General features: G+C 40.3%; 2 protein-coding genes across 3 annotated transcripts; one reads left to right on the top strand and one right to left on the bottom strand.

The window, feature by feature from the left end:
- Window positions 1-1,837: 1,837 nt before the first annotated feature.
- On the top strand, window positions 1,838-10,380 carry LOC137618643 (uncharacterized). 2 transcript variants are annotated; one of them, XR_011039770.1, is made up of 2 exons: window positions 1,838-9,741; window positions 9,901-10,380. XR_011039770.1 is itself a non-coding variant. In XM_068348768.1 (2 exons), exon 2 carries the CDS (start codon window positions 3,446-3,448, stop codon window positions 9,014-9,016), a length of 5,571 nt encoding a protein of 1,856 aa, XP_068204869.1. In that variant the 5' UTR covers window positions 1,838-2,437; window positions 2,597-3,445; the 3' UTR covers window positions 9,017-10,379. The 2 variants fall into 2 exon arrangements, 1 of the variants encoding a protein (XP_068204869.1); XM_068348768.1 differs by having other exon boundaries at window positions 1,838-2,437; window positions 2,597-10,379.
- Window positions 10,381-25,079: 14,699 nt separating this feature from the next.
- LOC137618899 (zinc finger MYM-type protein 1-like) lies at window positions 25,080-25,724 on the bottom strand. Its single transcript, XM_068349100.1, has one exon. The coding sequence runs from the start codon at window positions 25,722-25,724 to the stop codon at window positions 25,080-25,082; it is 645 nt and encodes a 214-aa protein (XP_068205201.1).
- Window positions 25,725-26,827: the final 1,103 nt, after the last annotated feature.

Here is a 26,827-nt window from a genome sequence, read left to right on the forward strand (position 1 = left end):
CTCGATAAAAGGGATTTTGACGAAGGAAAAATCTATTTCTGGGAAGAGACCTGTGACGCCCGGTGAAAAGGGTCCTTCTTTTCGCTTTTCTAATATAAATCTTCCAAATATACTAGAGAAAGATAAAAGCATGGAAGGCAGAGGTTACAACCCTCGCGCGAACATCTTGTTGGTGTCGTGTATTTAACAAGGGCGTGTGTAAACCACTATTCACAGGCTGTCTTCCATTTAGATAATCCCTTCATCAAAGGGGAGGGCTTTGACAGGCCCTAGAGAATACAGTTGGACTACTCCACCGACACCTACTACTCGCGCTCTCCAGGTCATCCTTCTGCAAGAACATATGGCTTGGCAAGGAAAGGGTGGGTCCGTACAAAAATAACCGGGAATGGTTTCACCGGGCGTCACAGGTCTCTCCCCAGAAATAGATTTTTCCTTCATCAAAATCCCTTTTCTGGGTCGATCTGTGATGGCCGGTGAAAAAGTACTAGAGAATGCCTTCCAAGTCCAATAAGTAATAACATAATGCGGAGAATACAATCACCATGTACGACAATAATATAATATAATAATGTAAGAAACGTCCAATTACCAACTAGCCAAATGACATAGGGAGCGTAAGGCTAAATATCTAAGACGACAAGGAATCAACTGAGTTTCGAATCGCAAAAGGCATCAAACCTTACATGTCTAAGCATATCTAAACCTTAAAGGAACCGTAACTACAATAACAGTTAAACCGTAGGAATTAAACATGGCAAATATCATAGGGCTAACGAACTACCCAGGAGAGTGGCGACGTGGTGTGAGTGGCGGGTAGGAGGGAGAAGAGAAGAGATGGAAGAAAGGAAGAAATAGAGATTAATGGGGAGGGAAAAGGCTCCCCGCTGTCATCGTCGGGTATTTAAGGGCCTGTAAGATCTTTAGATAGTGGCGTTTGACAACCATAGGGGATTTCCAACCCGTATATTTTTTTAGAAATCATCAAAGTCCCTGTTCTGGAAGTAATTGATGGAGGTATCTACTGTCCGTATATCATGAGCCTGGGGAAATGATTCCGGATTAGTATGTTTAAAGAAGTAGAGGATTTGTTGCCTGATACCGTGAATGGGAATAGTACCTCCTTGTTCCCTGATAACCAAGGGGCCAGACGAGCGGGTGGCAGTTATAGCTAAAAAGGCCTTGAGAGTAGTGACTGGACACAGAGAAAAGATCCTGGGGAAGAAGAATAATCTTCCGAGGGGAGCACCTATTTTGCGGATCCTCATTTTTTAGCTAGGAAAGCATTGTCTGGAGAAAGGAGTACTTCGGCTGAAGGGAGGAAAACTATGTTTTCCGGGTTCGTGAGAGAGCTGCTAGTTCTGATATTCCATCACCTGAGGCCAAAGCCGTTAGAAATAAAGTCTTCCTAAAAAGAGTGATAAGAGCAGAATTCACTGTCCGTGTCCGGCGCAAGTTTTGAGGACACTGTTCATAGACCAGAGTCCTTTTGTGGCTGAACCGAAGGTCAAAGCCTAGCACATATTTTTGGAATAGATGAGAAATAGGAATCAGCTAGGTTAATGTTAAACCCAACAAGGAAGATCTTCTCCAAAACTGACTTGATGGTGGTTAAAGTTCTAACTGTTAGGCGTTTGCCAAATAAGAACCTCAAGAAAGAGATGTCTATATTTGGAGACATACGAGTATGGTCTGAACTCTTAGGGAATCTGCTAGTTGTTAACGGCCGAATCATATTGGCGAATTGTCGAGTCCCTTTTGTGTGATTCGATGAAGAGATCGATTTCCGGTTCAATGTTCGCGTCTCTACGAGCTGCAAACTTCCTGTTATACAGAATGAATAAATTTTTAATGTACTTGCCTACAGCGGCAGGAAGGATTCGTAAATATGGGATTTCAGTATTACCAAAATAAGAAAAATATACTTGGTACAGCTTACAGTCCTTCCTGCTGCCATAGTTATGATTGGCAAATTGTTGACTCCTCCTTTTTTGTTGTTTACGAGGAAACTTCGAGACCGGTGAATGGGTGAGAAGTCAGTACCAGCAGTACTAGCAGTCCAAGCAGTCTCAGCAGTCGAGGCAGTTCTGCCAGTCTGGTCAGTCCGGACGGTCCTTGGTAGGACCCACCACATACCCGTATGCCATTGAGCCCGTCTCCCATCGTCTGTGTGAACCTGTCCTCCTGGAGGATGTCTTGGACGAGGCTCTGATGATTTTATTAAGAATCAAGGGTCCCTCAAGAGGCATTTGTGAATTATTCCCTTGGTTCCATAATTTGGACGGCGTAATTGGTGGCCACCTGGATGTACTCTGCTTCCTACGACTGATTTGTTCGTCATCGTCTCGACCTCGACTCGCCTAGTGGAGGATTTGTGGAGAAAAGTCACGTTCTCCTAAGCATTGACTTCAATCCCTTCTTGCTCGGATGGACTACGGTGAGTACCAAGTATTTTTGGGGCAAATACTGAATGGTAATCGTAGCAATCTTTTGAGCCTTTGTTGCTGCCTATTAAAGTCCTTCCTACCTGCCATCGGTAGAGTACGGATATTCACGAATGTTTAATAGTTATAGAGGATTTATCTTGTCCTTACAGTGGTTTCGCAACTCTACTGAAGGTTGTTCGTGGGTTTAGTGTACATAGTGGTAAGCTACTATTTGTTATTTTCTGGATAAATCAACATAAAATTGTAAGAGTCTCCTTTAATGCAAACTTACACGGATATTATATTATTTCAGGATAGGATTATCCAGCCTTGATATGGTTGTCATACTTGGTTTTTCTTGTCTTGACCTACTTACAGTAAGGTAACGGTTTGCATATTCCTATGTATAAGTGCTTCTTGCCATATTATTCTTACGTATATAATTTAAGTTAATTCTTAGGCTTTACCACTAACGTGCAATTTCTGTATTTCCCATCCAGGTATGGAGGAGAAGCTGATTATTGAAGAGGAAGAGCCCTGTGTCATGCACTTGACACATTTGCAATAAATAATAAATTTAAATATTTCAAAAGTGTATGAATAGACTTCCCTTCCGTATTTTAAGTACCTCATAAGGTGACTTCACAGTTTTTCAGCTTATGGCGCCCAACGTGGGGCAACAACGAAGGAAGTTGGATTTTTGTTATGCAGAATCCCATTAGTTGGTGAAAGTTGTCGGGATCCATTGGGTGAACTGAAATTTATTTCCTTTCAGATTTATTACATTAATATTTTTTCCCTTCTAGGATTATTACATTAATATTTTTTCCCTTCTAGGATTATTACATTAATATTTTTTCCCTTCTAGGATTATTACATTGATATTTTTTCCCTTCTAGGATTATTACATTGATATTTTTTCCCTTCTAGGATTATTACATTGATATTTTTTCCCTTCTAGGATTATTACATTGATATTTTTTCCTTTCTAGGATCATTATTTCTTGTATAATTTAACAATGTCTGGTTTATCTGTGCTTATTGGGCAAAGGAAAGTCATCCGTAAAAAGGTGACTGAATATTTTAACAGGTCCTCCACATTCAATACTCTTAGCCAGGAAGAAAAATTATCTATCAAAGGTATTCTGGTAAATTATAAGAATAAGTTAACTGACTTGGACACTGAGATTTTGGATAAGAAATTTCCTGGGGATTCTGATAGTCAAGATTTAGAGATTGAATTATTATTATGTCAGGATTACATAGATAAGATTGAAACCTGTTTACCTCTCCTAGATATTTCTACGAGTATCCTTGGCTCTAGTAATGTTACCGATGTAGCCAGAAGTTTACTTAAACAACCTGTAGCACCTCTTCCCAAGTTTCGTAGTGTAGAAGGTGAAGATTTTTTGAAGTTCATCACAGAATTTGAGGGAACTACTAAACCTTTTAACTATCCCGATAGGGATTTGCTTTTATTGCTTAAACAACAAGTTGAGGGTAGAGGAAAGGTTTTGTTAGGTTCCTTGGAAGCGGATAAGCAGCATTACGCTGATGCCAAAGAATTGCTCATTTCAGCATTTGCATCAACCGATATTCGGAAGAATTCAGCCATTAAGAAAATTACTACTTTACATTTGAAAGATTGGGAAGACCCCTTTCTCTTTATTTCCGAACTCAGATCGGTATGTGAATCAGTGGAGACATTGAATATTAGTGTTGATGAGTTTATTAGGTATTTTGCTTGGTATGGGCTGAATGATAGTTTCCAGCGCCATTTAATTCAGATTACAGGCAAGACTCACCCTTCCCTGAATGATATTAAGACAAACTTTTTTACAGCATGTGAAAGATACGAGCATGACAAAAAGGTCGCCAAAGGTACAAAGAGTAAAATCTCGCAGAATGTACAGGACTTTTCTCTAAAAGAGAAAAAGGTAAATTTAGCTGTAGAGGCATTAACGAGTGATTCAGATTCCAGGTCTTCACCCAGCTGTTCTTTGTGTCTTAAAGTTGGTAACGCTAATAATTCTCATTTTATTTATGAATGTTTAAAGTTCCCTTCCCCTACCGATAAGGTGCAAATTTTAAAATCTAAACATGGTTGTGTTAAGTGTGGTCAGTTTAGTCATGAATCTAGCAACTGTCATTTCAGATTTAGAAAACGTTGTTTTAATTGCCGTGGTTGGCATATGAGTTATCTTTGCGAGTCAGAGCCCTCCAAAGGCAGCAGATCTAAACAATCTGATAAAGTAAATTTTGAAACTCCACAAAAAGTTAACAGCGGTGTTGCCGTTTTATTGCACTCATATGGAAACTCGGTGTTACCAACATTTTCTTTCAGTATTGGCAGCGACATTTACAGAGGTCTAAGGGACAGTGGCTCACAAAGCACCTTCATCACTAATAGGTTAGCTGAAGAGAAAAACCTTAAAACTATAAATTCGAATGTTAAACTTACGGTGAGTGGATTTAATGGGAATAAAGAATATTTTACTAAAATTGTAGAAGTACCTGTGAAAATAGGTAGTTCGTCCTTTATAATTTTTGCCTTAGTTGTACCTGATATTAGTATTGCTTTAAAATTGCCTTTGCTTGGTAAAGTAATTGAAAAATTTCAAAACCAGGGTATGACGTTTGCTGATAAGTTGTTAAATAAACACACTCGTACTATTGATAATGTTAACCTCTTGTTAGGTACAGACTTTTTACATTGTTTAGCAGGTACCGACGTAATTTTTGGTGACGTTGATCCTTCGGTATACATAGATTCTCATGCTGGCATTTTATTGCAGGGTAATGTCGATTTGATGTTGAAAAACATAACCTGCCTAAATGTAAACCCAGGTGTTTTGAATTCTGTACCTGACGGTAATGTTCGTTCGGTTTCTACGGTGCATGTTTGTAGTAGCTCGTTGTTATTAAACACGAGAATAGATTTTCTGTCTGATGGGGACCAGGACAACGGTTTTGAAGTAAACTGTTCATTTTCAGTTATCAATGACAAAGGTAAACTAATGGAAAGACAATTGCAGCAGGCCACTGAACAAATTTTGGAGTCTGAATGCGGTCATTTTTTGAATTATGATCAAAATGTGTATAATGATGAAAGTGTCGAGCTTAATAATCAGTTGGTCGATTTTTCAATTAAAACCATAAATCAGAGGGAGTCTGATGGACGAATTATGGTTCCTTTATTATGGAATGGCAAAGTCTCCCATTTGTTGTCTAAAGATGAAAGACTGTCTAAATTAATACTAAAGTCTAATTTTAGAAAACTTAAACAGCGAGATGGTCTCCTACAACTCGTTGATCAGACCATAAGGGAACAGATTAATGCAGGAATTATTGAACCCATCCCTGATCTTGATGTTTTTAAAGCTGAGAATCCTCAATATTCCTTTCTGCCTCATATGCCAATATTTAAACCCGACAAAGACACCTCAAAGTGTAGGGTGGTCTTTTTATCGAATCTTAAAGACTCGGTAGATGGTAGTTCTTTGTCTCATAATCAGTGTATGTATTCTGGACCTGCATTAAACCAAAAGCTATCTTCGTCATTTTTGAATCTGAGATTTGACAGGAAATTACTTATTTTTGATCTTAAGAAAGCTTTCAATATGTTGGCTTTGACCGAAAATGACCAGGCTAAACTTTTATTTTTTTGGTTCAAGAATGTCGGCAAAGGTGATTTTTCATTAGTAGCTTTCAAGAATTTGAGATTACCTTTTGGTCTTCGATGCAGTCCTTTTTTACTAATGATGGCTCTTTATTACATTTTGATTTTGCAGCACTCTGAGGATCCTCGCATATCGGACTTGAAAAGGTCCATTTATTCGCTTATCTACATGGATAATGGGGCTATTACTGTTAATACTAAAGAGGAGTTAAAATGGTCGTACCAACAGCTTCCTCGTATTTTTAACCCTTATAGGTTTTATATTCAGCAGGTTGTTACTAATGATATAGCCTTACAGACGGAAATAGACGGAGAGACCGAAGTAGTTACCCCTAGCACCAGTAAATTGTTTGGACTAACATGGGACAGGATTTCTGATGAAATTTTTACTAACCCTATATGCCTTGATTCAAATGCCAAAACTAAGAGGTCTATTTTACAAACTATTGCCTCTCAGTTTGATATTTTTGGCTTTAATATGCCCTTGTTTAATCGCTGCAGATTATTTATGCATAAGCTACAGTGCCAGAAAACTTTAAGCTGGGATACAGTCTTGGCTACAGATTTGCAGCGAGAATGGAGCAACATTTGCAAACAGTTAAATAGAGCTCCTCCTATAAGAGTTCAACGATCTGTAGGTCCTAGGGATGGTAAATATAACATTTTGGTATTTTCAGATGCAAGTAGAGATATTTACGGTTGTGTTATTTATTTGCAGTATATTGATACAGGCCATCTAAGTTTTATTCATGCCAAGAACAGAGTGGTTAATAAACAGTTAAAGAATAAATCGATACCTGCTCTTGAACTAAATGCCGTCCACTTAAGTGTTGAGTGTGCTCTGGATATTTACAAAGATTTATCTGGCCCGTCTTACATAAAACCCATAGAAATTGAGAATATTATGGCCTATACAGATTCTCTTTGTACGTTACATTGGTTAAATTCTGCGTCTTTGAAGCTAGACAAATTAAATAAACATTCTCCCTTTGTTTTGAACAGAATTAATAATATACAGAGATTGTGTGAAATTTATCCTGTCAAGTTTAATTTCATTTCTGGTAAGAATAACCCTGCAGATTTAATTACTAGATGTGTATCGTATAATCAGCTCCATAAGTCATGTATTTTCACAGGGCCAGATCTTAGCTTGACAGAAGTCCCTGAATTGTCCATTACTATCCCAGCATTTGAGGTTGCCACGGAGATTCATTCGTCTCCTTTAATTGGTGCTACCGAAAATTTAAACCACCTTGTTGATTTGGAAAGTTATTCTTGTTTAAGGAGACTTCTACTAGTTCATCGTAGAGTATTTTTGGCCTTACACAAGTGGAAATTAAAGGCAGGAATTTCTTTTTCTCCAGTTACTAACTATTTTGCCTCCTCTCTGAGTCATTTGTTACACGTTGAACAATGTAAGTATTTCCCTGAGGTATATTCTTATTTTCAAACTGGTATGAATTCTAAGAAAGAGATTCCTCCGATCATAACACAGTTAAATTTATTTATGGATGAACAGGGTATTTTAAGAGTGAAAAGTAAGTTCAAGAAGTGGAATTATAATTTTAACGTCAAATTTCCAGTGCTATTACATCCAGACAGTCATTTAACCAAGTTGATTATTTGGGACGCACATGTAAAATTATTACATTCAGGTTGTTATTCTGTGTTAACTGAGCTTAGAAGGTATTACTATATTCCTAAACATTTTTCAGTTGTCAAAAAAGCTCTCAAGCAATGCATTCATTGTCGAAGATTTAATAATCGTACCATAAAATTAAATCAAAATTCTTATAGAGACTTCCGATCAGATCCTCCTAGAGTTCCCTTTGCAAATGTTTTTGTTGACTATTTAGGACCTTTCAACGTGAAAAATGAAAAGGCGACACAGAAAATATGGTTATTGTGCATAACTTGTACTTGGTCAAGGGCCATTAATCTAAAGGTCTGCAGAATTTTGAATGTATCGGATTTTCTTAGAGGTTTCCAATTACATTGTTTTGAATATGGCATACCCCAGTTGTGTATCAGTGATTTAGGAACGCAGTTGGTAGCAGGTGCTAATATTATAAGCTCATTCATCAATGACTCTCAGACAAGATTGTATTTTGAAGAAAACTATGTGAAACCTTTATCCTTTCAGCAATATTTTAAGGGTTGCAGCCAGCTAGGTTCTTTGGTCGAAGTATGCGTTAAGATGGTAAAACGATTAATCTTTGGAGCTATAAAAAACAATGTACTTTCATTATATGATTTCGAATTTCTCGTGTGTAATATCATACATCTCGTTAACAGACGACCGATAGCCTTTAAAGAGGCTTTAAGAGATGACTACATTGATTATGTACCAGAGCCTATAACACCTGAACAGCTTATCAGAGGATATGAGTTGACTTCACTAAATTTGATTCCTGAGTTACAGCCTTTTCCAGAGGATCCAGATTTTCATCCTACCAATTGTCATGTTTCAGATATTTCTAAAAATTATATAAAATTATGTAAAGTCCGAGATGCATTGTTAGATACATACCATAGTGAATTTTTAGGTACTCTTATTCATCAAGCTGTTGATAGAAAAAGTCGGTATCGTCCCATCTCGCACAAACTGACAAAAGTAGGAGATATCGTTCTAATAAAGGAAGAATATACTAAAAGAAGTAATTATCCATTAGGAATAATTTTGAAGATTTTTGTTAATGATCTGGGTGAGGTTACCCATGCTTTGGTCAAGAAGGGAAAAACCGGTCAGACCACCAAGATTCATGTTACTAATCTTATCCCCATGTTGGAGAACACTCATTTTTGTCCTGACAGTCTTTCCCCTGAAAATAATTTCTTGGGTAAATCCTCACGTCCCCGCAGGAAAGCTGCAGAAGCCAGTGAGGCAAGGACAAGACAAATGCTTCACTAATTCATGTTTTGTTTTTAATTTTAAATTTTACTGTATGTCCATGCATATTTTGTACATTTATTAGCGGATGAAAACTTTTTTTTTTATGGAAAAAGTTTCCATCTTCTCCCCAGGACTATACAGAATGAATAAATTTTTAATGTACTTGCCTACAGCGGCAGGAAGGATTCGTAAATATGGGATTTCAGTATTACCAAAATAAGAAAAATATACTTGGTACAGCTTACAGTCCTTCCTGCTGCCATAGTTATGATTGGCAAATTGTTGACTCCTCCTTTTTTGTTGTTTACGAGGAAACTTCGAGACCGGTGAATGGGTGAGAAGTCAGTACCAGCAGTACTAGCAGTCCAAGCAGTCTCAGCAGTCGAGGCAGTTCTGCCAGTCTGGTCAGTCCGGACGGTCCTTGGTAGGACCCACCACATACCCGTATGCCATTGAGCCCGTCTCCCATCGTCTGTGTGAACCTGTCCTCCTGGAGGATGTCTTGGACGAGGCTCTGATGATTTTATTAAGAATCAAGGGTCCCTCAAGAGGCATTTGTGAATTATTCCCTTGGTTCCATAATTTGGACGGCGTAATTGGTGGCCACCTGGATGTACTCTGCTTCCTACGACTGATTTGTTCGTCATCGTCTCGACCTCGACTCGCCTAGTGGAGGATTTGTGGAGAAAAGTCACGTTCTCCTAAGCATTGACTTCAATCCCTTCTTGCTCGGATGGACTACGGTGAGTACCAAGTATTTTTGGGGCAAATACTGAATGGTAATCGTAGCAATCTTTTGAGCCTTTGTTGCTGCCTATTAAAGTCCTTCCTACCTGCCATCGGTAGAGTACGGATATTCACGAATGTTTAATAGTTATAGAGGATTTATCTTGTCCTTACAGTGGTTTCGCAACTCTACTGAAGGTTGTTCGTGGGTTTAGTGTACATAGTGGTAAGCTACTATTTGTTATTTTCTGGATAAATCAACATAAAATTGTAAGAGTCTCCTTTAATGCAAACTTACACGGATATTATATTATTTCAGGATAGGATTATCCAGCCTTGATATGGTTGTCATACTTGGTTTTTCTTGTCTTGACCTACTTACAGTAAGGTAACGGTTTGCATATTCCTATGTATAAGTGCTTCTTGCCATATTATTCTTACGTATATAATTTAAGTTAATTCTTAGGCTTTACCACTAACGTGCAATTTCTGTATTTCCCATCCAGGTATGGAGGAGAAGCTGATTATTGAAGAGGAAGAGCCCTGTGTCATGCACTTGACACATTTGCAATAAATAATAAATTTAAATATTTCAAAAGTGTATGAATAGACTTCCCTTCCGTATTTTAAGTACCTCATAAGGTGACTTCACAGTTTTTCAGCTTACCTGTAGCCCACAAAGTCAGAGTTTTGGCTATCCTTGAGCAATCTGACACAGTGAGTTTGGATTACTTGAGTCAGTTTGGGGAACGGAATCCGGAAGGGACGGAGTTTCAACTCGGGGAGGAGAGGAAACCAACTGTTCTTGGCCAGTGAGGTGGTACTAAATCCACTGCCCCCGGAAGGAGCGTAGTTTGTGTAAAAGTCTCATTAGAAGATTCACTGGGGGAAATAGGTAAACCTTCTAATGGTCCTGAGTATCCACCGGAATGAAATTATGTCTAGAGACCATTCTGACTCCAGTGGTTTCGTCCTGGCTTGTGAGTCCTCTCTCACATTCTGGACTCCCGCACGGTGAGTTACTGACAGGATCCAGTTCTTTTCTGTTGGCCAGGTGTAGATAGCGACCAGGATCCGATTCAGGTTGGGTGACTTGGATCCTGCCCTGTTGACGCAGTGTACTACGTCTGTGCTGGCTGATACTACTCTGATGTTGCCCGACCTCGGAGGAGAAAGTCTCTTCTGGGTCAAGAACACTGCCATGGCTTCGAGAACATTGATATGGGTCTGTTTCATGGCGGGTGACCAAGACCCCTTAAACATCTGAAGTTCGGAGTAATCCCCCCATCCACTTAGAGGCGCAGCTGTATGGAATGTCTCTTGTGGAGGTGGGAATTGTAGAGGAACCAATTGGAGAGGTTCCTCAGTTCGGACCATGGGCGTAGTCTCATTTTCAAGACAGAGGGGATCTTCGAGACCTTGTTTCTTAAAGGTACTGTAGCTCTCTCTCTCCAAACTTGATTGATGTCTTTGCATTTTTGTTATTGAAGTGAATTGGAGAAGGCCGATGATACTTTCTAAGGTTCTTCTGGACATCTGTTTGTGTTTGAGAAAATTCTTGACCTTGGAAGCTATTCCTCTTACCTTTTTGGAAGGGAGAGAGAACGTGTGCTTCGAAAGGTCCCACTGAATGTCTAACCATTCTAAGTGGCCTGATGGTTGCAGTCGAGACTTTTGGAGATTGACCCGAAATCACAGGTTGTCGAGAAATCGAAGTACTTCCGTCGTAGCTCTGTTGCTTTCTATGGCCGATCGGGCCCAAATGTGCCAACCGTCCAGATAAGCCATGAGCTGTATCTCTTGGTTCCTGAGTTGTACTAACACTGCCTCTCCCAGTTTCGTGAATATCCTGGGATCAATGTTGAGGCTGAAGGGCATGTCTTGAACGCGAAGGCTTTCCTGCCTAGGCGGAAACCCAGATAAGAAGAGAAGTTTCGATCTATGGGCACATGATAATAGTCGTCGGAAAGATCGACAGAGGTGGTGACGGCCCCAAGGGGAAGTAAGGTCCATACCTGAGAGATAGTCATCATCCGGAACTTGTTGCCGAGAATGTAAGAGTTTAGCTTTGACAAGTCCCGGTCCACTCTCAATGTCGACAAGCCTTTCTTTGGAATTGTGAACAGGTGGCCTTGGAACTTCGGTGATCGGTCCCGTTTGATTGCTTTCTCCTTTAGTAAATCTGTGGTGTACTCTTTCAGGATGGGAGGGAATTTCTGGGAGAAGGTCACTGGTGGAGGAGGAGGACCTTGTGGCCATTTCCACCTCAAACCTTTAGAGATTATGCTATGATCCCACGGACCGATGGTCCAATGGTCTTGAAAGTTGTAAAGTCTCTCCCCTACCGGGACCACTTCGTTGTGAGGGAGTGAACCTAGGTCCTTTCCTTCCCCGAGCCCCCTTTTTTCTAGGTCCGCCTCGATGGCGGAACTGTCTTCTACTCCTGTATCTTCCTCTCTGGTGTCCACGAAAGGAACCTGAGGGTTCGGACCTAGGGCTGTATGCAGGCGAGGGCATCGAATCGGGGTTGGGCTGTGTACCTGGGGAATCAGTGAGGTAGCCCACCTGATGAGGGGGGGATCCGGATGCATAGGGGTCGAATCAGAGGAAGACTGTCATGACGAGTGGGTAACTGACTATTGATGGCAGTGACCCCGGTTCGTTTTGTAGAGGGCAACTCTCTGCTTCTTCTTGAAGAAAGCTTGCTTTTGGCATTTGACCTTCTTTCTGGTAGTGAGGCCCCGCCTTTCCTGTAATTTTGGGTTGCTCTCGTATCATCTTGTAGAACCTTGTTCACCTCCTCCTGAGGGAAGAGGGTTTTACCCCATCAGGGGGAAACTATCAGCCTGCTCGATTCCTGTCTGATAGAGGCCACAGACAGAACGTATTTCCTACAACTAACCCGATCAGACCACCAAACGTGTAGGTCGAATTGGAAGGGCAGAGACTGGTTCTTCATGAATATCCGAAACAAAGTCTCAGTGGGATAAACCGAGGCTAGGGTCTCCCCGAGGTGGGGTACGGCTCTTTAAGAGCCGGCATGGCCGAACCATCTTGTCAGCTTGAATAGTAAGACCTGTCCAATTATCCGTAATAGGCAAGGCAACGATGATAGCAGTTGTAGATATGGCGTATTACCCATTGTGTGGGGTGAGCTTGGAATTATCATACCCCCCAGACCAACAACATCCTGGTCCAGACAGATCGGGCCTGCCCTTTAGGAAATAATACCGTTACCTTCGGTACCTTGCCTAACCTAACCAAGTCATGCTCTTTCAATCGAACGAATCCGTTGAATGGGTATTCTAGTCCCTGAGAGTAAATTCTAGGTCCTCCAGAGGGCGGACGTCTATGCCATCCAGAGTTATGGTACCATCCATATATGGGACATGTAAGGCAAATTTCTATGTATTGTTTTTATCGAAGGAGGTTTCTTCGATAAGCCTGGGGCTGCAGGGGGAGACATCCGAGTTCCTGAACGAATCCGACTTACCACCATATCTTTGAGCTCCGTCATAGCCCCCTAGAATGTGTTGTATATGCTCTTTAACCCTACCCTTGGCTTTTAGCAGTCACGGTTTTATGCAAGGAATATGAACATCAGGATCCTTTGAGGGTCCTAGGTCGGGGTTGCAGGTAATTGCAAAGCTGAAGGCTCCAAACTCATCACCACCTACCTGCCCATCCATGGGGTCGATATCCGACCCTAGAGAGGACACTCCGAGGAGATAGGGTCCTCTAGAAGGAGAATTCCTTCCAAACCTTGATACCCAAGGGCGGGGAGCCTCTCTTGCAGGCCGGAGAGATTCACCATCGTCCTGAAAGAAGTGAGGGGATTAGTGATGAAGGAGAAGACCGTTCTCCTCAATAAGTAATGCATACATAAATCCGGATCAAATTAAATCATCGCCCAAGTACACCAAATAGAAACATTAGAACCAACTTACCTCATGGGTCAGGAGTAGGGAGGACAGCTCGTAGCAGATCGGGCATGACTCCGGGAACCATACCATGTAGGCGGAACGTCTGTAATAGAAAGGAGACATAAGTCTGGATGTTCCTTGAAACTCTGGTTAGTGATCCCATTCACAGGCTGGGATCAACCAAATCAGTATAACTAAAAATAATGGCTATTTTTATGCATATATTTAATTATAAATATGTTGTATAAACTAAAAATAACGGTTATATTTATGCATATATTTAATTATAAATATGAAGAAATATGTATAAATATCCATACAACATCGTGTTCAAATAGAAATAAATTTCTACTCAGTACTTGGGATTGAACGCTAGCCCCTTCTAATGAAAAGCCAGATCGAAACCAACCATACCATGAGAGGCTATCTACTGTCCCTTGAGACTCCGGTCAGTGAACAGATGAATCAATAGTATACTAATATCCAGTAACCCGTAACATGTAGCTATAAACCTCAGCGGTAAAATAATGTTAACCCCGGTTCTGAACGTCTGAGTCAGGGGTGGCCAACCTATGGCTCATGCGCCAACAGTGGCGCATTGCACGATTACAAGTGTCGCACTATACCCCATAGATAGTAAATTGAATTACTTTTCTTTAAAATTGCTAAATATGTTTATATATTTTCATTAGGACTTTCAAGAATAACTAATGAATATTATCAACGCAAATTCAAAGTGTCATTAAAGTAAGTACAGTTTACTTTGTATTCATGTTAAATCCTTTCCTTTACAGCTAGAACAAAAGATTGGCCACCCGTGGTCTGAGTGGTCTCTGTTGCCACCGGAGATCCTGTGACAAAGGTCCGTCATAGTGAAAACGTGAACATCAGAGGTAAGATAATATTAACCTCAATTCTGAACATCTGTGTGATATCCGGTTAAGCCGGAGATTCGATAAAAAGGACCGTAATAATGAAATGGTGATTATTCATGAAAAGGGGTTCGTACCCTGGTTCTGATCGTCTGATTGATCTCTGTTTGTACCGGAGATCCGGGCGGTGACAAAGGTCCGTCATCGTGAAATTGTGACCCTCATCGGTACAATAACATTCCTCCATACTGAATGTCTGTGTTATCTCCAGTGAAGCCGGAGATTCGATGAAAAGAGGGACCGTTATAATGTAATTGAAATCAATCATGACAAAGGTTCGTGTGCAAAAGGCCTCCGCCGGAGTCTGAGTGGCGGATTTCACCATTGCACTCCAAATATCTGACTAGTTCTCACCCAATGAGTATCCATTATAGAGGAGTATAACTCAAGGCGGAGCTAAGGGTGTCGTCATAAAGCGATCCCAAATAAAGACTCATACACTAACATAACGTATTAATAGTGCTAGCTCTATTAACAGTAACCACATCAATAAAACGTGAATATCATTAAACGTAATATCATCAACTCGGAGAATAAGAGGAGGCCGGAATAACTCGTGATCGTATAAAACGGAAAACGGGAAATCCACCTCCTCTACTCGAGCTTAATAAAGAAAACGAGAGAAGGGGTAACTCGTATCAGTAGAAACAGAATACGAGCACTCTATGCTCACGCTCTCAAGGTTACATAATAAAAAACCAAAATCACACAATAATATAAGAATAATGATAAAATTGTAATAACCAAGAACGAAGAATAACGACAACGTAACAATTAAACATAAAGATATAGTCTGAATCGAGCACCTTCCTGAGGCGTGAACATAACTATAACAAAGACTAGATCGATATTCTTCGTCCAAATTGGATTTGCTAGCAAATAAATACCATAGTAAAATACAAAAATAAATAATGATAATAATATAGGTCATAAAACGTAAGTGATATAACCTAGATGACAGAGTACCAGAAGGGCAATATTAACTTGAAAATCTACCGAATCGAACAAAACCAAAATGGCTGCCGATACCGAGGACGGCCAATCCTCTTCCAAAATTAAAATCCACATTACTGGAATGAGTACAAATGCCCGGTACTGAAAAAAACAGTCAAAACAAACTATGGTACTTAACATTGGTAAAGGTGAAGTAGCAACGTCAGTCATGTTGAATTAACGACAATCACTTGCGAAACACCTAACAAAATAAAAAATGACTTAGCGGGCAAGTCCAAAACAGAAGGATGTCCTGGAGAGCGCGAGTAGTAGGTGTCGGTGGAGTAGTCCAACTGTATTCTCTAGGGCCTGTCACGGCCCTCCCTTTGATGAAGGGATTATCTAAATGGAAGACAGCCTGTGAATAGGGGTTTACACACGCCCTTTTAAATACACGACACCAACAAGGTGTTCGCGCGAGGGTTGTAACCTCTGCCTTCCATGCTTTTATCTTTCTCTAGTATATTTGGAAGATTTATATTAGAAAAGCGAAAAGAAGGACCCTTTTCACCGGCCGTCACAGATCCACCCAGAAATATACATCTCCCGTATATCTTAACAACCTTGACATGATCAAGCTTTCGTCTTCAGATTGTAAAACAGCGAAAAGAAAAGAGTCACATATTAATTTCGCTTTCATGAAGAAAATTACCAAGTGTCAATTGTTTCACTTCCTAAGTCTCTCAGTGGCAAACAACATTTAAGATCAGGTCTTATGGCACCATTAGGTTTGTTGTTTTATAAGTTAATTATCTGAAATACTCTAACTCACAGTTCTTTCAAGAATACAACTTAAATAGTTTAAAGAGTAAATAATGCGCAGACTTAAGGGAGAGACAGTTATAGAAAATGGATTTGAACACAGGAAAAATAATTTTTTTGGTGTGAGATAGCCATGTCGTCCTGATGGAAGTGCCTCATTGGCAGCTTCTACTTAGGATATTTCTACGAGTGATATACCAGAGAAATTTTATCTTAGAGGTATCAATGTGAGACATTGCATTCATTCCTGTTGCTTCCAAATCTAAGTTTGCTGCTACATACCGGGTAAGCTTCTTGTTGAAGCTCGTGGTAAAGATATCGATTTCTAGAATGAAACAGAATGGTTTTGTGTCCAGAGACCATTCTCTTTCCTGAGGATTGGATCTCGATAGGGCGTCCACCGTCACATTGCGAATTCCTTCGAGGTCAACTGCTGAAAGATGAAATTTCCTCCTTTTTGCTAAAGAGAGAATGGCTAGGATTACATGGTTGATCTGAGGAGATCTGGAGCCCTGTCTGTTGATGCAGCGTACTATTGTATTGTTGTCGATGACTAATTTGATGTGATTTCGTCTTTGGGCATAGTATCTTTAGAGTCCTGAACATTGATGGGAAATTTCTGAAATGCAATCAAACTCTGACCCTGCACTTTTTTTAAAGAAACATACTACTAGGGAGCTGTGTACACAGTCAGAGGGATGGCGGCAACTGAGTCAGAGCGACAGGAAAGGATTTCCTTCCCTTAAAGTGACTTCTAGGCTTCTTGCCCTCAGGTTGAGGTCCTTCATTGGGGATAAATTTCCGTTTAGAGGACATAACCCACTTGTCTATAAGGCTCTTATTCTCCTGAGCTGCTTGGTCCATGACTTCTTCAACCAATTTTTCAGGGAAGAGATCCTTCTCCCAGATATTAGAGTTGATCAGTTTTCTAGGTTCATGTCTGATTGCAACAGCGGCTAGGACGTGTTCTCTACATTCTCTCCTGGCTAGAAAGAAAGCATGGAGAACTCTATGAAAACATGATTATGTGAGTCTTCACCAAGACAGGGAAGAGATCAGATTTGGAATAGTTTGCTAGAAGCATCTCTAGACAAGACCAGAAGGCTAAAGAGGCTCCCAATTCTCCATTTAATAGGGATTAGAGATTCCTAAGCAGTTTCTCATTAAGTAGTTTGCCTCCGATGTAATTTATATAGTTTTCCAACAGTGAAGGTGAGATGGACACCCTTCTAGTTTTTAAAATCATAAGGAAGGACTAGAGAGACAGGTTTACATTCCTGTAGCACTGGGAATGGCCTGCTCTCCACTATTGCTTTCATCATGCCCTCTAAGCTTTTAGAGGCAAAAGGGAAGACAATATCCTTGGGTGCCACAAAGGTGGCCTGTTTCCTGCCAAAGGCAAAAAGTTGGGTATTGTTGAATTCAGCAGTCTTTAACTAACTAACCAAAAGAGATTGAGCCTTACTATGGTCTAGAATGATTGTTTCCTTAGGGATCGTATCATCACTAAGGGATGCTTCCGAGTGCCTTGTAGTAAGGATAACTATTGATCGATGTAAATCATTCCAAGTCCGAAACTGGCTTAAAACCCAAACCATCCCTGATATGGAGGAACCCTTCAGTTGAAGCCATTTGCTCAGTCAAGGGTTTTTAACTGAGCATTTTGATAGGCTCGAAGCTGGGATACCTTAGAAAAAGTTGCCTTTTGTAAAGCTTCTATCCTCGTTGTTAGATCCGCTTGAGAACATTCATATTTGGCAATTAGGTTCTCCATGAAAGCTTTCTTGAATGCCATTAGTTCAATGTTACTAGGAAGGGGAGGTTTGTCTAAATTCGGAATCATAGTGGAGGCGGAAGCTGGTGCTTGAGCAGCAGTGATGGGGGAAAGTAAAGAGGCACTGGGAGCTGTTCTCCCATGATGTACATCCAATGACTCTTCTGAGGCTTCCGTGGTCAGCAGGATCCTCTCCCTCTCTGATGACACAGAAGAAATAGTCGATATATTTTCAGCATCCAGGCTCATGACTTGCAGAGCGTCACAGACTTCATCACATGCATGATCTGCTGGTACCGTCGGAAGTTGAACCGTCGGAAGTTGAACCGTCGGTAATTGATTACCAAACACAGAGGTCACCTCAGCCTTGGGAAAGAAAAGGTCCTTCAGTTCCAGAGAAGGAAGATGAGGGGCATCCTGTTGAGAGTTCTTCTGGAAGACTCCTACCCAGTGTCGGAGTATCCTCCGACTTCGATCTCGAACGTCCATTGAGACGACAGTGGCATAGATGGCGGTTTTAAGGAGACCCGTGCAAACCTGGCATTTGGTAGGTTCCTAGAATGCAATGGATCCATTGAAAACAAAAATCAGCATGTTTATGGCAGGTCTTGTGGCTGCAGGGTGACTTGACCAACCTGGTACAGGCGACCTGTAAAGAATAAGCATTGCAATTACATATCATTAAAAATTATTTTCTTAAACAGAACCTATCCTAACTTGAATAAACATACCACTTAAAAAGTGACTAAAGATTGAACATAATCAGAACATATGCAAAACTGCTCAGAAATCCATAGAGATTTATGAAGCAAAATATAATAACAGTGTTGTAGGAATATGGAGGAAAGGTTCAAATCAAAGGGACACCAGAACATCCAGAGTAGGTCTATTGGAACAAGCTAAGAAGGCAAGTTCACACATCATACTGTCTAGACCTCCAACAGCTGCCTCTGAGGCTACCGTAGCTGGGTCAAGGCAGCAACTATTTCTAGTAGCCAATAAAAGACTGACCAGTCAATATCCCAGGCATGTCGGCACAAGGTGGCAGACCCATTATAAAGTCAACAGGGGAAGAGTGAACAATCCCATAGGAAAGGGTTGACACTCAGGAAAGTACTGGAATAAAAGGCAGCTAATAATTGAACCTGCCAAGACGTGAACATTATCATTAACTTAAAAAAGTGGGGTGTAGCCAGTAAGATAATGAGAGCCGTACAAGACAGCCAGGACGCTAAGACTTAGAAATTCAAAGGATTTCCTGACAACCAGGCAGGATCCAATCGACCAACTTCAGAGGACAATATTCCTCAGGTGTGTGATAGTAAAGAGCAGATGACTAATCTAAGGCTGCACTTAAGGTAGCAGAGGGAATGACCCATAGCCAACACACAGGCAGTGCTAGAAGAACTCGAGCTGACAAGACAGGAAGCAGAGACAGAAGGCAGCACCTCTGTCTAGATAGGCTAACCAGGCAAGGGAGTCAAGACTCAATGGCAAGAGGGACAGCACTGGAAGTGAGGCTACAGACATAGAACAGGCTCTGCCAAGGTGGTAGAAGAGGACCCCAAAGGGTACCAACTCTACACCTAGATAGGGTTAGGCCATAGGGAGAACTGTGCAGGCAAACCTAGCCTACCTAGTGGGTGAGGGAAAACTCAAAAGCTAGGGTAAGATGACTAGACAAGAGGAACATAGTTCCCAGTACAGTCCGGTTATGGCCTAACTAGGAAGGGGAAGGGGCAGAGAAAACACCCAAGGGGGATCTCTAAAGCAGCAGAGAGATTTTGATTAGGGGAGGTGAAAATCTCACCTACTTAGGGCAAGGAAAGATAGCCTATAAGTAGGCACACTAACAGGCTCAAGGATAAGTGAAGAAAGGGGTGGTGATTGGAGACTTAGTAAATGGTGAGGCAGCATAACAGGAAGGCCCAACAGCGATATTAGAGAAGCAACATTCTTTCAAGGGGTCTGCCATGATAGGGCACTGAGGACAAGTCCTCACAACCAGGCATAGCCTACCAAAGACTAATAGGGAAGCCTAATAATGGTTAAGGTGACACAAGGGGGTCTACTAGTTAGCATCAGAACAGGGGTCAAGCATTCCTATGTGTAAAAATAAGTAGATATTAGGAACAGCTTCCCAAGAGCCGTGCCACTTCGCCAAACATATAGGTTAAGTGGAAAATGAAAACTGTCACCCTAGGGCAGCTGAGAACACTATCCAACTACAAGAAGGACCTTCAAGATTGCAGCTCCCCGCCATGATGAATCGACCGCATGGGAGGATAGACAGCCTCACCCAACCAGTGAGATTTGGTAAAACAAGAAGAGGATGGTGCATGAGTGAAAATTTACCTGGCATGCCCGCCCGCTAGAGTAGGCTCGCCTAAGTCAATGGTGATAAAAACACCCAAGAAACACCAAGGAATGATGAGGGACTACCATAAACATACCACATCTTAAATGAATAATGCAAAACATACTATTACCGTAAAATGACTAAATAACTAAGCTTTTTTGAGCAATTGGTAGTGCCGCTGGCCTCGGAACAATAAAGGCATGCAAATCAAATAAAACACTGGGTGGAGACACAAAATTCTCCAACAGACAAAAAATGGGTACTCAACTCAGTTGATGAGGAATAAGCTGATGCATCCATGATAAAAAATCATTCAAAAAACCAAGAAAAACCGGCAGAAACTCTCCCAGGGACCGTCAAAGATGGCGACTGCGAAGGGGAATATATATCAAAGGAAACGTGTTAGTTGTAGCATATTGAGATCGGGAGTTGTAACGTTTTTCTTGCCCATGTATCCTACCCTTATCTTATCCTTTGAGACAAGGTTAACTCTATTCGGGGAAGGATAACCATAGCTACTTAATAACACATTCCTGATTTATACCAGATATCTCTCGGGATATTTGTTCCATTAAAACTCCATTGATACCTTAGAGGTAAAATTTCTCTGGTGTATCACTCGCAGAATTATACCTAGTAGAAGCTGCCAATGAGGAACTTCTATCAGGACGATATGGCTCGAGCCCAAAAAAGTCAAAGCTGAAATGATACTGATGGTTTAATGTTACATTCAACTATTGTACACGATGTAGGTTATGCAAAATCTACTAATAAACTTTACTCGACAATAGAAAAACATTAACAGCAATATGAAAATAATAGTCAGCAAACAGAAAATAAAACTATATTTAAGATGTATCATATTGTAGATATATACAGTATTACACAAAAATCCACCGAATACTCACAGCAAACCAAAACTAATGGATAAATATACAAAGTTGTTACCAAGTGGGACGAGTTGACATTTTACAGCAAGGGACAGATGGCGTTGAGTAGTTTCAGATATAAAATGTTGACAGAAAGAAATATGTCAGCCACTTATAAGTAATAGAAGCTTTGCCTGACAACCAATCTGTTTACCGAAAACTATACTCTATGGAGGCAGCCATCTGCTCTGTTGTAAATGATATGCTAGAAAAGATGGATGAAAAAAAAATGTAGTATCTTAATTCTGCTCGATCTCAGTTCTGCTTTTCATAGTGGTACATGAACTGCTACTAAATGATGTACGGTCCATCGGCGTTGAAGATCAAGCCTTCGAATACCTAAAAGACTACTTAGTTGGTAGAAATTACTGTGTATAAACTGGAAACCCTTATTCATCATATGAACCTTTAAACAGAGGGGTACCCCAGGGGAGTGTACTTGGCCCAGTCTTATTCTGCATCTATACTATTGGTCTATCGAAAATACTACATGGCGTGAAGTTTAAACTATTTGCAGATGACACACAATTTTACTTCTCCATAAATGATATAGATGACACTACTGAAACTCTAAACCGAATGCTTGATAGTGTTAGAGAATTGATGACATTTAAACAACTAAAATTAAATGAGAACAAAACTGAATTCATGGTGGTGGGCAAGAGAAACAGCGTGAGAAACTTACGTGATATTCAAATTAACATAAATAATGACTTGGTGCCGTTATTTAGTTGAATAGTAACAATTATAGGGAAGCGGGGAATATGGGGAAAGGAAGAGTACCCCTGGATACAATCCAATTTATAGCTCAAAGGCAGGTACTCGGGATGGAAAAGATTAAGGAAATAGGGAGAAAGAGGAGTACAGGAGTAGAACAAAAGAGAGGGCACCCTCTTGTGATATTAATGAATTGGTATTACTATGTAAAGTTCGAGATCTAGGTGAATTTCTTGACTGCAACCTATCTCTAAATGCCCAAATAAATAATGTAATAAAACCTCCTGGTTATCATCTAAGAAATATTGTGTGTATAAAAAGGTGCCTAGACGAAAATTCTGATGAGAAACTTGTGATGAACTGCGTTATTACCGGGATTGACTATTGAAACTCTATTACAATATACCAAAAGTGCAACTTAAGCAATTACAAACCATAAAAAACAGAGGAGCAAGACTGATAAAAGGATCACCCCTATACTAATTGATTTACGCTGGCTGCCGATTAAAGCGAGGATTGAATTTAAAATATGTAGGTAATTGTTTACAACACCACACTCTCCATTTACTCCAACATAATGCAATCCTGCAGTTCTCATCTTCTTGTACAGTAATTAGGTGGTTATTTAAATTCTGGGAAAGCAATAATTAGCGAGATATGTTGAGGAAGGGGGAAGGAGTTATAAAAAGAAAATAGCTTGTTATCCTCACTAAACAACTTGGAACTGACGTGTCAACATCGTCAACCAAAGAGAATCCATGTTGCCAGCATACATAAACAGAAGTTCGTGATGCCAGCGTAAATTTGATGTACTGTATATTCAAAATATACTTAATCAAAAGTTGAGTGATTACTCGAAAGTGTTACTATTTGTAAATTGCATATTTTAATTAAGTATATTTTGAATATACTGTGCAGTATATCAAATGTACGCTGGCATCACGAACTTTGTTTATGTAGGCTGGCATCATGAATTCTGTTTGGTTGACTATGTTGACATGTCAGTTCCATTTCGTTGAGTGAGGAAACCGAGCTATTCTCTTTTTATAACCCCTTCCCCTTTCCTCACCATATCTTGCTAATTATTGCTTTCCCAGAATTTAGATAACCACCTAATTACTGCTGTGCAAGAAGAAGAGAACTGCATGATTGCATTTTGTTGGAGTAAATGGAGAGCGTGGTGTTGTAAACAATTACAAATATGTACAATAACCCAACAAGTTATCAAAACCAGGCGTCCAAAATACTTGAGAGAATTGCGTCATATTGTGCAGCCAACATATTGTGTCGACACGAGAATAGTTACAGATGGATTCAAACTGTTGGAACCTAGACTCTAGAGCCTTTAAATAAGCAGCCCCGAGACTATATAATAATCTCCCATGAAACATTTGAATGATTGAAGACATTAAGGCTTTCAAGAGGATACTGATGACTTTCTTATATCATGAGTCTTTTGACAGTGACAATTTAACAGTAAATGAAGAATGGGAGACATGAAACGTTAAATACTCTGAACTAAAAAGGTAAAACGACAGTGGAAGTCCTGTAGAGAGTGGGGTTCCCCTGCTGTAAAGGACTGGAAAAGCAGCCATCAAAGTAAGTAAAGTAAGTAAAGTATGGCTTCTACTTCTAATGATGAATGTTGATTCAGTCTTCTTTATCCTCTTCAAACTACTTTGTCATTGTGTGTAGTCACTATAGTTCAGAGTCACAGAGGGGGTGACAGAAGAATGTCTCCAAACACGAGCATTGTTTTGTCAGGTCTCTCTTGTTTCTGCTTCCCCATATCCTATTATATCGGAACAATACTATAGAGAATACTGGAGCATTAAGACTGACATTTCGTAATAGCCAGGTGCCAGGAACCCACTATTAAATCATCCTGTTGAACTCACGTTCATCAGACGGCTGGCACCAAAGTACAGCAGGGACATGCAGAGAACTTTTTCAGGGCAGGTGCCCAAGTGAAAAAAAAGGGCAAAAATATAGAAATGAATGAGGCTAAATATATACCGGCTCAATATTCTTTCAAATTTATTTAAACTAGCCATTAATAATTCAAGAAAGATATAAACATGGCTAATATCATAGGTACCAGTGGGCTAATGTGTTTTCATGAACATGAAACCTAGAGTACTGACTTCAAGTAGTACTAGAAAATTCAATAAAAAAAAAATCATATATATATATATATATATATATATATATATATATATATATATATATATATATATATATATATATATATATATATATATATATATATATTACTTTTACATAAATGACTGCAAGAAAATCAATCAGCATGATCAATACACTTGGCTGATAACCAAACCTTATCATTTTATATTTGTAAGAGAGCACTTCTGTTTGCCATTTCTTTGAGTATGCTGATAACTTCGCTGTTGTTGATTGTGATATCCTTTTCAACGGCTAGCGACAAAAGATCAGATAACCTCTCCTCACTGGACAGGCTGCGTAGCTTTGTCTTCACCAGCTCGAGTTTGGAGAAGGTCCTTTCCACTGTTGCAGTTGTGATGGGTAGAGTGGCATAAATTGTTAAGAGTTCAAGCATAAGTGGCAATATCTCCTGAACATTGTTTTCTTTCATCAGGTTGAGCATTGTAGCTGCAGTATTCTGTGGCAGGCAAGGAAATAACAAATAGAAGATTTTTAATTCCAACTGTAGCTTTTCTACTTCTGCTAACTCATAAAACTGGCATAATTTTTACAATGACTTGAACGTCTCTTCATTCACAGGTTCTTTCCAGTTATCTTGGACTGTCATACAATGAAAGACATTTAGGATACCCAATGTTGTGTTGTCTCCACCTTTAAATCTTCTTTGCAGCTCTTGTGATATTGTATCTAAAAACACATAAAATACTCTCACACAGTAGTACTCATCCAAGGATTGATATTGCTGGTCCTCAGTAGCAGATGTAGCACTATACTTGTATCTTTCAGGAATTGTTCTTCTTCTGCCCTGTCCAGGAATCCTGAAACTTCTCATCATTTCTTAATTTTCTTAAACTTTGTATCACTTCATCCACAATTCTGTAGGAGGCAGCCAAATCAAAGTCTTTGTGTTGCACGGCATTAGAGGGATAGGCAGTTTCTTTGAAAACTGGAGTGGCAATCTCAAGACAAACAAGAAATTCAAAGTTAATACTTTGCAGCGATATTGTGGCATCCCCTGCTGATGCATCAGAAGGATGTTCTTGCACTATCTCTTCTAGAAATTGCTTTAGAGGTGGAATGACCTTCCTCGTGGTTTTAAGAGCTGACTTTTGGCAAGCCCATCTTAGGTCTGATAGCTTCTTAAGTTCAAGTGGGTGGTCTTCTGGATACAATGCTTTCTGGATCTCCACGAAAGCAATATGCCGTTTTGAAGAGTTAGCAATAAAAGCATACAGTTTCTCCACCAAACTGATAAAAGTTACAAACTGAGTACTTGATTTGGCACTTTTGACTAACACTAGATCTAGGCTGTGTGCATGGAAGTGTACATAGAGTGCCTTTGGGTTCTGTCTTTGGAGTCTGGACTGTAATCCATCGTATATTCCATTCATATTTGCTGCCCCATCATGGTAGACGAGAACGACCATGAATGGGAGGTAAATCTGTTGTTGTTTGCAGATGATACTGTACTGGTTACAGCCGCGGAAGAGAAGCTTGGCCGATTAGTGACAGAATTTGGAAGGGTGTGTGAGAGAAAGAAGTTGAGAGTTAATGTGGGTAAGAATAAGTTTATGAGATGTACGAGAAGGGAAGGTGGTGAGAGGTTGAATGTCATGTTGAATGGAGAGTTACTTGAGGAGGTGGATCAGTTTAAGTGCTTGTGGTCTGTTGTTGCAGCAAATGATGGAGTGAAAGCAGATGTACGTCAGAGAGTGAATGAAGAATGCAAAATGTTAGGGGCAGTTAAGGGAGTAGTAAAAAATAGAGGGTTGGGCATGAATGTAAAGAGAGTTCTGTATGAGAAAGTGATTGTACCAACTGTGATGTATGGATCGGAATTGTTGGGAATGAAATTGACGGAGAGACAGAAATTGAATGTGTTTGAGATGAAGTGTCCAAGGAGTATGGCTGGTGTATCTCGAGTTGATAGGATTAGGAACGAAGTAGTGAGGGTGAGAAGGTGTAAGACATGAGTTAACAGCTAGAGTGGAAATAAATGTGTTAAGGTGGTTCGGCCATGTTGAGAAAATATAAACTGGCTATCTGCTAAAGAAGGTGATGAATGCAATAGATGCTGGGAGAAGTACAAGAGGTTTGGATGGATGGATGGAGTGAGGAAAGCTCTGGGTGATAGGAGGATAGATGTGAGAAAGGCAAGAGAGCGTGCTAGAAATAGGAATGAATGGCGAGGGATTGTGACGCAGTTCCGGTAGGCCCTGCTGCTTCCTCCGGTGCCTTGGATGACCACGGAGGTAGTAGCAGTAGGGGATTCAGCGTTATGAAGTTTCATCTGTGGTGGATAACGGGGGAGGGTGGGCTGTGGTACCCTAGCAGTATCAGACGAACTCGGTTGAGTCCCTTGTCAGGCTGGGAGAAATGTAGAGGGGAGAGGTCCACTTTTTTGTTTCATTTATTTGATATCGGCTACCCCCCAGAATCATGGGAAGTGCCTTGGTATATGCATGTATGTATTATCATTGATACAGATAGCCGGCATAGGCGGCGGGCCTGTAATACATCCCTCTCAAAA

Source organism: Palaemon carinicauda, chromosome 25 (genome assembly GCF_036898095.1).
Source record: "Palaemon carinicauda isolate YSFRI2023 chromosome 25, ASM3689809v2, whole genome shotgun sequence".
Taxonomy (NCBI): domain Eukaryota; kingdom Metazoa; phylum Arthropoda; class Malacostraca; order Decapoda; family Palaemonidae; genus Palaemon; species Palaemon carinicauda.